The 16,509-nt window shown below is 36.6% G+C and overlaps 1 protein-coding gene across 2 annotated transcripts in view; it reads left to right on the top strand.

Annotated features, from left to right (window-relative positions):
- LOC142345879 (uncharacterized) overlaps positions 1-13,143 on the top strand; it is a 105,811-nt gene extending 92,668 nt beyond the window's left edge. For both annotated transcript variants that reach the window (XM_075398313.1, XM_075398312.1), the window contains exons 10-14: positions 8,724-8,921; positions 9,144-9,334; positions 9,970-10,173; positions 10,559-10,769; positions 11,364-13,143. In XM_075398313.1, coding sequence (XP_075254428.1) covers positions 8,724-8,921; positions 9,144-9,334; positions 9,970-10,173; positions 10,559-10,769; positions 11,364-11,599 — 1,040 coding nt within the window. In that variant the 3' untranslated portion in view covers positions 11,600-13,143. The remainder of the gene's footprint in view (positions 1-8,723; positions 8,922-9,143; positions 9,335-9,969; positions 10,174-10,558; positions 10,770-11,363) is intronic.
- The last annotated feature ends 3,366 nt before the right edge of the window (positions 13,144-16,509 follow it).

Raw genomic sequence — 16,509 nt, 5'->3', positions numbered from 1 at the left:
CACCGAACAAGAGGATTGGCACCCTCTGACATTGAAGCGTTTCGGCTGGTGTGCCTTCCTTTTTTTTAGTAAACTAGAGGGCGAAAAAGAATTTTCAGCTGACTCAAGGACAAAGACCTACGCCCCATGAGTTGAAAGCATACCTGTTCATCACCAAATTGTGATTCCGAGGTTTTCAAATTCGTGATAGATTGGAACAAACAGGGAAGTTTTATAGCGATACCGTAAGAAAAACAGCCAACAGAAGGATTTCTGACATCTAATTTTTCACCAGAAGAGGCAAGGCTAGGCTCAAACGTATCAGCACTGGATGTAGGCTACAAGTTGCTCCCTTTCACTCCTTTCATTGACAGCAGCGGTTCTCTTGGAATTGAAGAGGTACTCCAGAAGGCGGGACTACTTTTCGAGAAGAAACATCCCTTGATGCTTTATAGAAAGCGCAGATTACCAGAACAATTGATTGGGAAGGCACATCATGACTGACAATAGAATCAAACATGTCTTGGCTCCTTTTCAGGAAATTTTTTTGATGATTGGTTTACCCAGAGCACTCAAGACGTTTGGGCAAATACTGCAGACGTTGGCGTTTTTGGGACCCTTCCACATTGAAAGAGTGAAAACTCCGTCAGAACTCAAATATTCATGATTTGATACCTTGTTATACGTTTAGCGCATCATTAGAAGTTTGAGAGGACCTCCACAAATTGCTTACTCGTGGCCGTTTGCCCTTTTCTCCCGAAACGAGGATACTCTGATATTAGTCTTCGACAACGGCATGTTTTTCGAGCAACTCCAGCCATGAGACTCATTTCCAAAACACCACAAGACAAAAATTGCTCGTTATCTTCGGAAGCATTGAGTCATTTCAGTCAAACAGTAGTGGTAGAAGCCGTAGGCATCCTCAGTTCACGCCCATTGACTCAATTGAGAAATTACTTAGCTGACAAAGGGCTATGTACTTGAATTTCTAGATTGGAAGAGCACACACATGGGTCAAGCCATCTTCATGCAAAGGAATAAGGTTTAAATCTAATATTGCAAAAAGCACTTTTCTACCAATATATTGGTCAGGCCTTCAAGGAGTTTGTACTTTACCTCATGAAACAAACTAATTGGCATCAATCTAATGTTGATCAAGGAATATGACATCGTTTGGCCCAGGGAAATTTCGCTTATTTTAAAACAAATCGTCAGTGCGCACGGCAGATGGATTGGCGAGAATGTTTACATATACGCGCTCATTGACCATTGGATTGGAACAACGCCCAAGAGACTAGAAAAAGTCTTGAAATTAAAGATGCATCTTGTGATTCAGCCGCGGAGGGCGAATGATTAATTATTTGACCACGAGCAACAGATAATCCAAACTGCGAATTTCTGACGGGACTGTAAACTGTACGAAAATGCTTGCTCCCAACTTTCTCCCAACCCAGTCTGTTTTTATATCGAGTTGTTGTATTCACATGAGAAATTTTATTTCGGTTTATTTCTTCTTTACTTATAATGCCACTTATAAACATTTCGTCGTGGTCGGTAACACGGGTCAAAAGAATTCAATAAGTTGAATTTTAAATTAGAATTAGAACTGAAAATATACAAAATTTAGCTCGTATTTATAGTAGTTATCTATGCGAAAATATAAAGAGAAAATTTAGGGTAGCTAAAAATATTTTCCTTGATTGACATGTGAATAGATCTTTGTTCCGAATCCCGGAAGTGATTTTCTATTTTCATCAACATTTCATGAGAATCATATGTGACCTAGATACAATCGAGTTCATTAGTTAGAGGTCGCTGGATGTTAGAATCAGGTTTCTGTGGGTAGGAGAAATTACTTCTGATATCTGATTGATAGGTCAACAAGATAATGATAGAGCCAAAACAAAATTAGAATCGAGTTTATTTTTGTGGCCATTACTGATCGACATAGCAACAAAGTTCGTCAGGCAAGTTCTTCTTTCCGGTTTTTTTGGTTTCTTGCTGATGTTCGTAAAGGCTCTGATGGTCGGGGTTGTTGATGCTCTGCAGCTGATGTGGCTGCAGAAGCTTTATCTTGATGTGAAGGGCCTACATCTGTGCTGAGGTTTTGGTTTTGATTGATATGGTCTCCTCAACTGGTGGTTCAGTTTTCACATTGTCCTCGTCCAGTCTCGACATTTGGTTGTCGCTCACTAGAATAGTGCGTGTTGAGTTTTCGGGCTTTATGAAAGATGCGTTGAAGCTCTTCCTGATGATGAAGGTAGAAGGAACTGTCTTCGTCTTTTCATCGGCCTTGAATAGAATGGGTTCACACAAGTCGAAATCTGCTATTGCTGGTAGTCTCACTCTGTGTCCCAATAGAAGTTCAACTGCAGTTTTGCCCCTCGTCTTTGAAGTGTTGCGATGTTTTATCAATGCCCTTTGCAGGAATGCTCCAAATGACACATTAAGATTGGGGCTCCACGCTTGAAGTCCCCACTTCACTGTCTGAACTGCTCTTTCAACTATTCCATTAGCTCTTGGATGATAGACGAGTAATTGCATTTTCTTAATTCCCAGTGATTCACACCACTGTTTAATGTCACCACTTGCAAATTCAGGATCATTATCAGATAAAGTTTTTGGTATTCCGAATCTTGCAAAGATTTGACTAAGTTATACTTTAACTATTTCTGATGTTCTATTTCTCGCGGGGAAAGCTTCTATCAAGCCAGAAACCGCATCAACAAACACTAAGATATTGCCTTAATCCTTAACACAACCCAAGTCCACGTGGAACCGTTCCCAAACGTCGGCTTCTGGCCACGTAGAGACTGTTTTTCCCAGTCTAGGCCTGTTCATTTGACAATTCTTACGTTTACTAACAAATGTTGAACGTCTTGGGTAATGTCAGGCCACCATGCTATCATTCTGACTGATGCCTCAGTTGCATTCTTCCCAGGATGTGTCTGTCCTTGTGTCAAAACCAAGTGTCGTAGTTTGGGTAGAATGAAAGGAACAACACCTCTGAAGATGATTCGATTGAGTATAGTCAGTGCATCTTTGTTGTTGAAATCCTTTTTCCGCTTCTAAACATTGTTTCCAATTGCCGCTTTTGATTTATTTCATGTTTGTTCGTGTTTGTTCCAAGTTCACGAACAGACCGAACTTGTTCCAAGTTCACGAAATCACTCTGAGCGAAGTATATTTAATTGATTGCGAAGCACACTCGATCGCTATTGGATTCGTTTTCGTCAAAATCCATTCTGCTCAAAGCATCTGCATGTGGTATCTGCTCTCCTTGTATGTAATTCAATTCAAAGTCAAAATCCATTAGAGCTATTGCCCATTAGAGCTGATGCCGTTTTTGGGATCTCCTCGTCAGGTGCAAAGAGATGATTGAGTGTATTTCGGTCCGTTTCTTTGGTAAATCGTCTTCCAACAAAATGTTTCAATCATGAGACCACAACTTCACGCTCTATGTTTGAGTAGTTTTGCTCCGCTGTAGTCAACTTTCTCGATTCATATTATAACTGGATGTCCTTCTTGCGAAAGAACACCGTTAGTCTTTTCAGAGGCGTCAGTAGTGACTGTTACTTCTTTTTCTGAACTATATGCCTGTACAAGTGGGTTAGCACATAAATCAATTTCTGTCTTCGTTTTTTCTTGCATTTTGCCCCATGAGAAATCGTGATTTCTTATGTTATTTAATGGTAGCATTTTTGTTGCAAAATCAGGTATCATTCTTCCGGAATTGTGAGCTCAACAAACGATTCGGGTTGTTTGTTATTAGTTGGTGGTTTTGCTTTTTTTCAATGTGTTAGGGATCTGTTGCTATTCCCTACTTTGAAATGGAGTATCACAAAAAATTAACGCTATCGACTGGTCTTGAGTTAGATTTTTTTCTTATTAATAGTAAAGTTTTTCTCAAGTAGTGGACTCTTGAGTGCAAGCATTCTCTTGTAGAACTGCTCATTGGTAGTTTTATAGACCAAAACATCGTCTTGAAAGATCAGAGCTCCTTTGATTCCTTTGAGCGTCGATTCGATGCAATTCTGGAAAATTGAGGAAGGGTTTTTCAATCCCTGAGTTAGTTGACACATCTTAAACAGTTTCTGAGGTGTGTTGATTGTGCATATGATTCTACAAAAAGTCTCAGCTCTCCACTCTTCTTTCTCCGCCACATCACTGGAGATGCACTCTCCTGGCTGTTCTGAATCAATGATGCCCTGTCTGACCATCTGTTCCAGCTTCTCTGTGACTTAGTCTTGAAGAGTGAGAGGTATTTTTCTGGCATTGCAGAACATTGGCTGTGATCCTGGTATCAGCTTCACATGAGCTTTGTGACCCTTTGCAGCAAGTAGGTGTTCGGTTTGATGTTGTTCACACCGTGCTTGGGTAGGTGATCTCTGCCAAGTATTCCAAACTCTTTATCAGACTGCACAACTGCTAGTTGTTTTTATGTGTGCCTGCTTCCGTTCCACTCAACGTCACAAGTAAGTGATCCCAGAAGCGTTAATTGATTACCATCATAAGCTTCGAGTTGTCTTATCTTTTTATCCAGTTGAGGTTTACCCAGCTCAGTCCATAATTTTGTTGATAATACTGTGCTATCTGCACCTGTATCTACCTGCATTTTTATTTTGCAGTTTGTTTTAATATATTCCCTTGTCGCATACATGATAAAGATTTGTTATTTATTATAAAACTTTCCCATCACTGGGATGCCTGCTCTGACTAAATATTTTCTTCGCAAAGTTATTTTATTGTACTTACCTGAATTTGGTTGGGGTTTGCTTCTACACATTTTTGAGAAATTTCCCATCTTTTCACTGGTGTTGCTTTTTTTTACATAGCGCTGAACAGGGTCTACTAGAGAGTGGCTTACCTCCGCACCTAGTGCACATGTTATTGCTTTTATTAGCCGTAAATTTTTCAACTGGTTTTTGAAAGCTCTTTGCCAAGTTGTACCCAACTTCTTTAACAGTAAAAGACTTATTACTTGATTAACTGTGAGCTCTCGGTCATTTCAGTAACCAACATTGCTGGCTTTGCTTTGATGCCGTCTAGTAGTTTAAGTTATTCTTCAGGGTTCCTCACACCTGAGATAAACTTTTCGCGGTTTGCCGCTGTATTTCGAAGTCGCAATAGCGTGCTTCTCTCAGATGTGCTAGGAAATCGTCGTCTGAAATTTAGAGTAGCAAAAATATTTTACTTGATTGACATGTGACTAGATCTTAGTTCCGTATTACGGAGGTGATTTTTTCTTTTCATCAACATTTCATGAGAACAATATGTGACCTAGATACAATCGAGTTCATTAGTTGGAGGTCGATGGATGTTAGAATCAGGTTTCTGTGGGTGGGGAAATTTACTTTTGACATCTGATTGATAGGTCAACAAGATTATGATGAATCGAGTTTGTTTTTGTGGCCATTACTTAATGACATAGCATCAAAGCTCGTCAGGCAAGTTCTTCTTTTATCAAACAGTTTTAAAACAATTGCTTAGACGTATTTAGTATCACTTTATAGAATTGTTCTTCTCAAGCTTGACATAGCTGGAAAATTCAACACTTGGTATTTAGGCAGCACAATTCTGATGAAATTTTTTCAAAAATTAGCCAAAAAGATAATTTATCGGTAAGGAACGATTACTGAGATCTTTGGGGGATCTCTCCCTTTTAAATGTGGGGAAAATAGGATCTCTCCTTTTAAGTGTTGATTAATAAAACAACATTTTCGCAGAAACTTGCTGAACCATAAACATTTGAGGAAAAAATTTCTGCGATTTCAATTCAGAATTGATCTGATGCAGTTTTGGGTCATTAGCAAAGCGACTTTTGGTCATTTTCCTGCTTTGTGATCATTGTGTCGCTTATTCGACCGTTCGAAGATCAAGAATGTTTTCATTTTAAGAGTAGAATAGAATAGTTAATTCAATTGGATAGTATTGGACAACATTTCAAATCATCACATCCAATTACAATCCAATTAGGACACAAAATGAGCATAATTGCTCTTCAAGTCTGTGCCCATATACGCAAAAATTAATAAACCAAATAAATTGATGTAAATAAACATCTTGCTGAAGCGTATTAAAAGTTAGTAATAGAGGGTAAAAACATCCCTATTATCTTTAATGTAAAGCTCACTTATTTTTGATATATGTGCTTTCACTTGCTGAAAACTAAAGTTTTGAAAGTTTTCGGGTAATAAATTCAGTTGTTTTAGCCAATTATATGTTTTCTTCAACAAGTTAGCTAATGACTTTGTTTTTTGTAGTTTTCGAAATTGGTGGGGGAAATCTTAAACTCCATCTCGTTTGTTTTTTAATGACTGCTAGACTTTGCGGAATTATGTATTGTAGCGGAGATTCGGACCTTATTTGTTTAAAAAGTTCTTTGACAAGTTCAATCACGTAAAGTTCGTATACAGTATATATCTTGTTGCCAATTAGTGTAAGACCTAAGGATTCATATTTTTTTCCTGAAAAAAATTGCTCGAATGATTTTTCGCTGTAACCTATCAATTTTTTCTAAATTCTGTTTGCTTGTGTTCCCATAGACTAATAGACCATAAGTTATGACCGATTTGGCAAAAGAGTCATAAAACATTAGAAGACACCTTCTTGGATAAAAATGTCGTACCCGATACATTAGTCCGCCAAACTTGTTAAGTTTTTTAACAACAAAATCAACATGATCACGGAATGTTAAGTTCTTATCAATGTAGATTCCTAAATACTTGAGCATTATCCTTGAATTTTACTTTTTCTTTTGTGGGTTTACCGAAATTTATAGCTTCACTTTTGACATAATTAATTGTTAATTTGTTAGTATTAAACCAGTTGGAAACTCTTTAAACATCCATTTGTAGAGGCGAATTATTGTCATTACTGGCATTAACAACAGTAGTATCATCTGCGAACATTACTAAAGTGCTTTCATTACAAACTGCGGGGAGATCATTGATATACAAAATGAACAAAAAAGGGCCCAGAACAGAGCCCTGAGGTACGCCACAAACTATTTGCTTTTCTGTCGTTTTTTTTTGCATCCTGCACTTACAAACTGGGTGCGCCCAGTTAAATAATTCTTTAATAGCTCTAAAATTGGACCTCTGAATCCATATCTTTCTATTTTTAGTAACAAAATTTCATGATCTATTGTATCAAAAAGCTTTGCTTAAGTCAATAAAACTAGCTTGCCCAGTTGATTTGTTGGCAATAACATTTCGAATATACTCCGTTATGGTGGCAACTGCATGCACACATGACATTTTAGATCTAAAGCCAAACTGATTGTTCGCTAGCAAATTATTTTTTACACAAAATTTCATCATCCTCTTAGGTTAAGATCTTCTCCAGAATTTTGCTTATTGTACTCAGTAAAGTTATAGGTCTGTAATTACCAGGGTCAGTCTTGTTTCCTTTTTTATATAAGGGTATTACTTTGGCTATTTTTAATGAATCTGGGAAAATACTCTCTAGCAAACAATAATTAATGGCTCTTGCAAGATGACATTCAATAATGGGAGAACAACACTTCAAAATTTCGTTTGAGATTCCATCATGACCAGTACTTTTCTTGTTTTTCATTTTCCTCAATTCATTTGTTTGATGAAGTACCATCGTTTTTCATTATTGCGTATATTGCAACTGTTTTTTTCGTTATTAAATTTTGCAGATAATTTTGGTCCAATTGAAACAAAGTAATCGTTCAAGTCATCAAGATGTGTTATGAGGCTCTGTTTTCAAGATGTTTAGAGTCCTATTTGAGTACTCATGAACAGTTAGAGAAATCACGCAAAAAATCAGATAGTAGAAATAGAAATGAAATACTAACTGCTGCGCTCAACAGGAAACTATATTGGGAGCACTTTTTCCTCATTTGCATAAATTACTAATTCAGTGGGCCCTGCCACAAGTTTTTTTGCTCAACTGATACAATGGGAAAAATAATTTTTACCCATGAAATTTTCGAATGATTGTAGAAGTTTGAAAGTCTTGAATTTCCTGAGTATAAAATCAGATCCAAAAATTGGTTTTATTATACATGCATGACTCAGTGTAGAAACGAAATCTGTAGCTTTCCGGATCGTTTTACAAACGTCAAGGAAGTTTAGCACATACAGTTGAAAATATTTTGTTTCCAAAACTTATGTAAAACCGTGGTATAATGTAAAATGTTGTATTTCAGTCCTTGAACAAATAATTTCTCAAAGCAATTCGACTCTGAAAGAATAGTTGATTAAGTCAAAAAACTAAGCAGACATCGCTAGAACTTTTTGTGCTTAAATAATGGCGGATTTGTTGTGAGTTATAACGTTAGAAAGACTACGCTTGCATATGAACTTCAAATGCCAATATCTACATGTCTTAAATTCGAACTTCGACCTTCGAGTTCTGTTTAGCGACTGTTGAAACGTTCGTGTATTTCAACTTTGGGACACGCTACAAAATCTCATTTCGGTTGCGTGCTTCGTGCCAGTCTCTTTCATTTTCTTTGCTCTTTTCTTGCTCTCTTTAATTCTTACAGCAATTTATTTTTAATCTGTTCACTTGAAGCAATTATTCCTCTTCTATACTTGTGAGAAGCTGCAAACCTGATCTTTTCGATATTATCGTGATATCTGGGCTCATTTGACCCTCTACCATTTTGTTTGTGCTGATTGAGTAAAAAGTAAGTAGTAAAGAACCGAGTAAACAATTTATTTTCGTCATTAAGTTATGGTTTGAGAGGGTTCTTATTGTTGTTTTTGTAGGTAACTTCTCAAGTAGCGAGGGCAGTGGAAATTCATCCGCCCGACTACCTCATTTGTCCACCTCCTCTTCCTCCTCGTTCTCTGAGTCCCCCTCTTCCACCCCCTCTTCTTCTCAGGGTCAACCTCAAGGTCACCACTCTCACCCTCACCACCACACATCCAATAACAACAACAACTCCAACCTCACAAACAACTCAGGTCAGTTGCACTGCAACATAACCTTACAGTAGCATATGAAAGGAGCTCCCTCCTATTTCTATTTCTATATTAATGATCTCTATTTTGCTGGCATAAATGGTGAATTATATTTGTGAGTTGACTGGGAACCATATTAAACCACTCTTTCATTTACACGTGCTAGTTGCTCTTTTAACCTTTGTTATAAAGTGTCTGTAACAATGCGTACTGTGTTGACGTTAGGTCCTCAAGTAATCTCAGGTGGTAGCAAGGTCGTCTGTGGCTCTTCGACTGTTGGAGCGTTGCCTACTCTGCGTGACTCTAGCACTGCCCTCAGTCTGATGGAGGAAGATCAGGCAAATCTCATCAAGAGAATTCTACATGCAAAGAGAACTTACAGCTTCCCAGCTGTTGAAGACATCCAGAAAGTCACTGTTAGTTCACACTCCAAGCTTCCTTACCTTATCAAATTGCTAAGCATAACGTATTACAATCGCTGAATTATTCAAATTGGTTCTAATTGGCGGATCAAGAAGACAAATTGCAAATTAGCTTTTCTCGATAAAAAGGCTCCTGAGAAAATTACCTGAGGGGCACAAACGGAAAAGATCAAAATTTCTAATTTTTTGTGAAGTAATTAATAAAAATTTTCAAAAACAGAATTTTGAGCTAATTGATGCCTTTGTCACTGTTTTCCACAAAAGCCTCAAAGTGTCGTGCAAAATATGCTTTTGTTGTTGAGAAATTATCTCATTTCTTGGAAACTTTTGCTTGTTTTTAAGGATATTTTGAAAAAAAAACACAAGATCAGAAACGGCGCAGTTTTGTGTTTTGTATGCATTGAAGTAGTTAAGAAGCATTAGCATGGACAGAAACTGTAGAGTAGAGCAGTATTCTGGCAATGGAAAAATGAAAACATGTGGTGCCTGGAAGCTTTTCTTACTTCCATGTGTATTTGTTCAGTAAGAAAGACACTGGTGTCGTATTGACTAAATATGCACATCGATTGACGAATTCCGAGGAAGAGTGAGACTATTTCTGTAATTTTGTGAACTGTCTTCCCTTTCAGCCTTGGCCAGGTCTGCCGGGGGATGACGAAACTAACCCCCCTGGGATGTCTGCAGAGGAGGGTGCCAGAAGGCGTTTCCAACACATGACAGAGATCACGATTCTGTGTGTACAGGCCATTGTAGAGTTCACCAAGCGCATTCCCGGCTTCCTCTCCCTCGACAGGAAAGACCAGATCATCCTACTCAAGACTTCTGCCATTGAGGTCAGTTAGGCTGAGATTGATTGAATAATCCAACTATAATAAGTACTTACGCACTCCATTCCACTTATGGAGAGAACACAAAATTGTCCCTTAAATGGTAAAACTATTAGAAGATAGTTCCTTGACGACTACTTAGTTGTAAGAGTAATTGTAGTAGTAAGACAATTCCAATTGGTGGAAGGAGATGAAATAGAAGAATGTTTATAGAAGCAAAATAGTAACAAAAACATATGAATGGCAACATTTACGGGTACGTTTTATGTAAAAACTGCAAGTGTTCTCGTTAATCGGAGAACGGAACCTTGGATAAAAGATAGTTTTCAATTTAGTCATTTAAGTACGTAATCAACAGGTGTTGATGTGTGGGTTTGTGTGTGTGTGTTAGGTGCTGATGTTGCACACTGCCCAGTACTACGAGGCGGAGGATGAGAAGTTGTTGATGGCCACTGGCATCCGACTGTCGAGAGAAGACCTGGCCAACTCTGGACTGCATGAGTTCGTGGAGCCCATGTTTGACTTCGCACGCAGCATGGCTGAACTGAAGTTGGACGAAGTGGAGTACGCTCTTATCATTGCACTCTGCATACTCGCATCAGGTCAATCTCTCAACATTTCAATTCCAACAGTACCCAATTAACAGATCAAATTTTACTTTTTGCTTTCTCGAAAACTTCAGAAATTTGGTCAGAATGTCAACAGTTTCTTTGAGCTAAGTCTAGTGGAATAGAACAACCATAAATGTGCTTACTCATTTTGAAAAAAAATTCTTTTGAAATACGAAAAACAATGGTCACAAAAAGTGAAAATTTCATTTTGTCAACGCTTTCCAACAGATATTTTTTAAAAAGTTATTTTTAAAATAGCATCTACAGTTATAAATAGCATCATAACTGTGGATGATATTGTGCTCGCTGCACAAAAAATTGCTTATCATTATTGTTTCTGGCGTATGAAAATGTAAAGTATTGATTTCTCGTAAAATTTGTTTTTGAAATATCAGCATTTCCCTCTTTTGGGCATCAATATAGCAAGGAATTTTGATTTGAAGTCATGTTTGGGATTGAATGTTTAAACTTTCAATAAATTTAACTGTGGATACTCGTGATGTGAAAATTTGTGAAATTCGTGGAGCCTTTTCTCGGACAAAAATAGCATTTTACTTGTGAGTTATTCTCGTAACTTGTTTGCAGATCGATACGGGCTAGCAAGGCGGGACACAATTGAGAAGCTACAAGAACCCTACTTGGAGACTCTGCGAGTATATCTGAAGCAGCGGAGACCGAAAGAGACGCTCATTCTGCCCAAGATGCTGATGAAGTTGACAGAGTTGCGATCGATCAACAACCAACACTCGGAGTACCTGTTTGGGCTGAAGCTACGCGACCAAGACTTGCCACCTCTCCTCAACGAGATATGGGACCAGTAGCTAATACACTCTAGAACGGTCACAGCCAAAACGCATCCAGAATTTCTGTTGAGAACTCACATTTCCAGACCAAACAAAGAAAAGTACAATGTTTTGGTACCCTGGATATCTAACAATGCATAATTCTCACTGAAGAATACTCAGAATTTTCTAGAAAATCTCAGGAATTGAGGGAGATAGTCACGATAAATCGGTCATGTTTTGTTCACAAAGTGTGTGTTTGTGTTTGTGTGTGTATTGTAAAGATGAGTGAATGAATGAACTTGCTTCAATCTATTACCTCATTTATATTACTTGTTATATCTCTCCTCCTCCACATCCTTACTCTGAACCCCACAATCAACTGCTCCTCAATTGAACAAGCAACTGTTCTTGTAGTGTTTCTATACTATCTATCAATTCTAGTCTTCTTGTAATGACAACAATAATAGTAGTAGTAGTAATAATGATTATAATGTTAGTTACTTCTTCCACTCTCTACTGCAACCACTACTCCTTTCTATATCTATCTCTTATGCTCTCTCTCTCTCTCTATCCCTTTAGTGTTTCATGTAATCAGGTGTGTAGAAATCTCTGAATATGTCCTATTTCAATTCCTCATTTCATCCTTATTCATAAACACTTTTCTCTTTACTCTAATCCTTCTCTTGTATCTACTGGCTGTTTCTTACTTCAATGTATTTTGGCGCATATGTAAAATATTATTCCACTCATTAGACTCAAAAAAACTTTTTAAAGAATAGCTAGGATCTTTACCATTTTTGTCGGTTTTGCCTCAAAATATTTGATTGACTAAATTGATATAACTTGAAGTTATTATGCAGTAAATAATGTCATAATTTGATCAGGAACTATTTTCAGGTCCTTTTTAGTTTGATATGGATGTGTGACTACTTTTAGATTTAAAAAATATGTCTGTTTTTTATTTCAGGGTTAGCTGTTATTGCTTCATTTGTGAAAAAACTGCTGCTAAGTATATACAATGGGCATTTCTTAATCAAATAAGTTGTGAACAAGTTTAAAATTTGAAGCATTTCCTCCAATTTTAGAAACGTTCATAAAGGCTATTATCAACTCAGTGAAGTTGAAAGAGACTCGGGGTTAATGTTCTGCTGTTTCTACTCATGCAATGACTTTTCTCAGGAACTTCCAACTGTGTATTACTTTGTTTCTTTCTCATTGTATCTCCAACCACGTACAATTACTTATCCCCCAAAATGACAAAAGGTAGATAATTGTCTCGGAGAATAGCTAGAATTGCAGACGTTTATATCAGAGCAGTAATCTTGACGGAGGAATTTGAGAGACCTATCTGGGCTGTAATGGGAAGGAAGAATATGTTTGAACGCTGCCAAAGTGATTGTGAATTGTAATGACATTGATTTAATTAATTGACGTTATCTTATCCCGTCCATAACAATGTGACTTTTGATCATAAGTGTAATGAAGGTGAATATGATCATGATATTGTAGTTTTACTCTTCATATGTCCGGTATTTTTCTCCTTATGACTCTATTTTACTCAATTGACCGTTTACAATAAATCAGAGTTCTTTCCAGAGGAAATCAGAGTATCAGGAAAGCAAAGCCAACTAATGTTAGATAAACGACTAAAACCTTGCTTTGAATATTTTTGAAAAGTAATTAGGATTTGGTCATTGGAAACGCTTGGAAGTTATGAGCGTATCATTTCTGATCTGCGACCACCCCGCGCTGAAGAAAATGGCTAGTAACAATAAATCAAGACCAAAATTTCTGGTACATACAGGGGAGCTCAGCAGATGCAAGAAATCAAAGCATTGGAAACAAAACGTGAAAGCATATTGTACACTATAAGATTTATCTAGACATTGATAGAGTTGATCATAACTACATTTTTCATTTTATAAAAGAACGCAACGAAGTGTGCTGTTGGAAATGCGCTCTCTGCCGAACGGCAATTTAATTTGGTGTTCTACATCGTGCAATTTTATCTCCACTGCTCTTCATAGTCTATAATGATCTATCTGTCGTGTTGCACAAAATGTGCCTTACTTGAAAAATGCGACATTTGGGATCTAAAATCAGCTTAATATAATTCAGAAAAATGGTTTTAGGAACGTCATTTAACTAATAGGAATGAAACAAACTTTCCACCCATAATCAAATAACACTGAATTGAACCTTTACCTGGTTTATCTCTGCGTGCACCTCTAACCCTGTTGATGAACTCCTGAGTTTCATACTTAACAAAATTAGAGGGGCACGCAGAATGAAGCAGCAGTTGAGGATTCAATACAGTGTTGATTGATTATGGGTGGCAATTATATGAAGTAAATTGGCTCATATAAATAGTGTCAGCTACTTGCCAAAATTTGATCTTGGTATGTGAATCTGCTCAAAGTTAGCACAACTGCTTGTTTCATTTTTATGCTTTAAGTCATGCTGAAACACTTTGTTTCGAGCTAGGTTTCACCTAAAAGAAAATTCAAAAATGTATTTTTTCTTATTCCAAGTGATTTAAGCAGAATGTGAGCTGGCATGTTTCCTGTTGAATACGACAGTTTTAGTTTTTGGTATTCTACAAGTTCTCACAAAGTGCAATTTTATTGCAAAAGATACACAGAAATTTTCAGAGTTAATTACATAAAAACGTTAGTTCTCCAGAATTCTACTTTGATAGATAGCTTCTTTACGCTTTTAAACTACAGATTTAAACTCTGGTTTAGCAGTTGATGTTGCTACTGTTGTTTGGGCCTTACAAACGCAAATAATTACTCCCCAGGACCCACTCAACTTTACACAAAAACCTGAAGTACTCTTGTTCTCTGTTCCCTGCACAATTAGCGTCGGAAAAACTCAATAATTCAAGAATCTGCGTATTACGGAAATTTAGTCTCACTCATTTTTCCCTTTAAGTAGGTACACATGCCTATCCCTTTTCCAGTGAGGCTCTCCATGTTTTTCAACAAACCAACTCAGAGCGCTAGCAGCAGAGCAAATATCAGGTCTTCTTGACAAAAGTAACTAATTGACCTATCAAACTTTGTTTTCGTTATTCTAAGTTGCGCTTCATTACCCTCCTGAGGAGTCGTTTTTAGAAAATTTTCAATTTTTCTCTAAAAAGTACCAACTGGCTTAGTTGTTAATTTTGAGGAAAAGAACCTAAAACCATGTTTTTGAATTATCTAAAACTTATTCTAGAACCCAGATATCACATTTTTCAATTAGGTCACATTTGCTGCAAAATTTGAGGTAGATCATTGGTATAAAACAGGAAGAGCGGTGGAGCCAAAATTGCACAAGGTACACCACTAACATAAATTGCGTCTATCAGCGGAGATCTCATTTCCATTATTTTTGTATGCTCTTCAAACATTCGCTAGTGAAACATATTTTGGAATTTAAAGTAATTCTTTTCAAATTAAAATTTGTTATTTTTGAATTAGGTGCTGTGTTGTTAGGGTACAAATAGGCTGCACGACAATTTTTAGTAATATGTTCCATTTCGTGACAATTAAAATCGATTCGGTCAATGATTAAAAAAAGATTTTTGTTTTGTCTGTGTTTGTTTCGTTGCTGTACTCAATTTCAAAATAAATCAAACTTTGTTTATATTCGTCAAATACTTCATCCTGACTGTATTTCACCAGCGTACAAAACTCTCAATTTCACGAAAAAGTCCTCTTAAAAGTATCAAGCCAAACATAATCTCACTTATTGACTCATCGACTCCAGAAAAGTTTAACTTCAAGCCCTCCGCTCTGTCATACTTTTGTTACTGTATTTCCCTAAAATTGTTAAATCAAATATCAGATTTTTTGAATGCAGTCTCTCAAAACTTGGAAGATTCTTACATAACACGTCCCAGCCATTTTTGTCTATTAGGATGCAAAACTCTGATATGTTGAGGAACTGGAATAATTCATACCATATTGCCCATCTTTTTTCAACAAAAATCTCTTTCCATTTTCTATCAGCCTCATCAAATTACTTTTGTGAAGGGCGTGACTTTAGACAATGTATTGATTCTCTACAACTTACAGTGCCTTCAAAGATTTTTGAAAATCATAACTAAAATTCGTGCTTCAAACTGATTATAGAAGAGTTATCACGGAAAATGTCTTTCAATCACTTTGCTATTCCTGATAAAAAATTTCCAAATTTAATTGTTACATAAGGTTTAAAGTTGAAATTCAGACCTCAAAAAATGTAAAGTAAAAAAATTGAAACCTAAACAAAGATTTTTTAAACAAATCAAATTAAACTTAACAAACAGCGAAATTTACCTTAAGCGTTGAAAACACAGAAAGTATAAACTGTAAAGCATTTATTAGAAAAAAACTGTAGACACTAAACAGGTCTTTACGTAGAACAGAGCTTTGCCTACTTGCAATTAAAACTTTTCTCTCTTAAAACAAATTGTGTCTGCAAGTATTCGGCGTTAAAAATCAGGTTTTTACTATAAAGTAGTACTATTGTAGAATGAGTAACTAATAGAGAAAATTTCTCTATTAGTTTAAAAGATGGCCCATTTTTGGGGAATGTAGTATCTTTGACCAAAGTGGAGTTGATAATGACCATTAAAGCCATTGGCTCCTCATTTGTGATAAGCTACGATTAAGAAAGATCCTTAAGATCGATCTATAAGCAAGCCTCCTATACATCTAATTTACAATGCTCTTACTATGATCAATACTGTTGGAAAATGCATATGTTGCATGAAATATTACATGCTCTGCAAGAACCAATAATATCGCGTTTACAGTTTCCATCTACTTTACAGAAGGATTTATCTTTTAAAACAGGCCTATTTCTGTCAACCTTTTGAACATTGGTTTCGACGCCTTTTAGATTAAGTTAGCATTGGTTTTCCCACGTTTGAATCTGTAGCTTTAGAAATATACAGCTTGAAGTTAAATCAACAAATC

Source organism: Convolutriloba macropyga, chromosome 9 (genome assembly GCF_964194025.1).
Source record: "Convolutriloba macropyga chromosome 9, txConMacr16.3, whole genome shotgun sequence".
In the NCBI taxonomy this organism is placed as follows: Eukaryota; Metazoa; Xenacoelomorpha; order Acoela; family Convolutidae; genus Convolutriloba; species Convolutriloba macropyga.
Note: the sequence above shows the minus strand (reverse complement) of the source record. Positions and strands in the feature narration are given on the sequence as shown.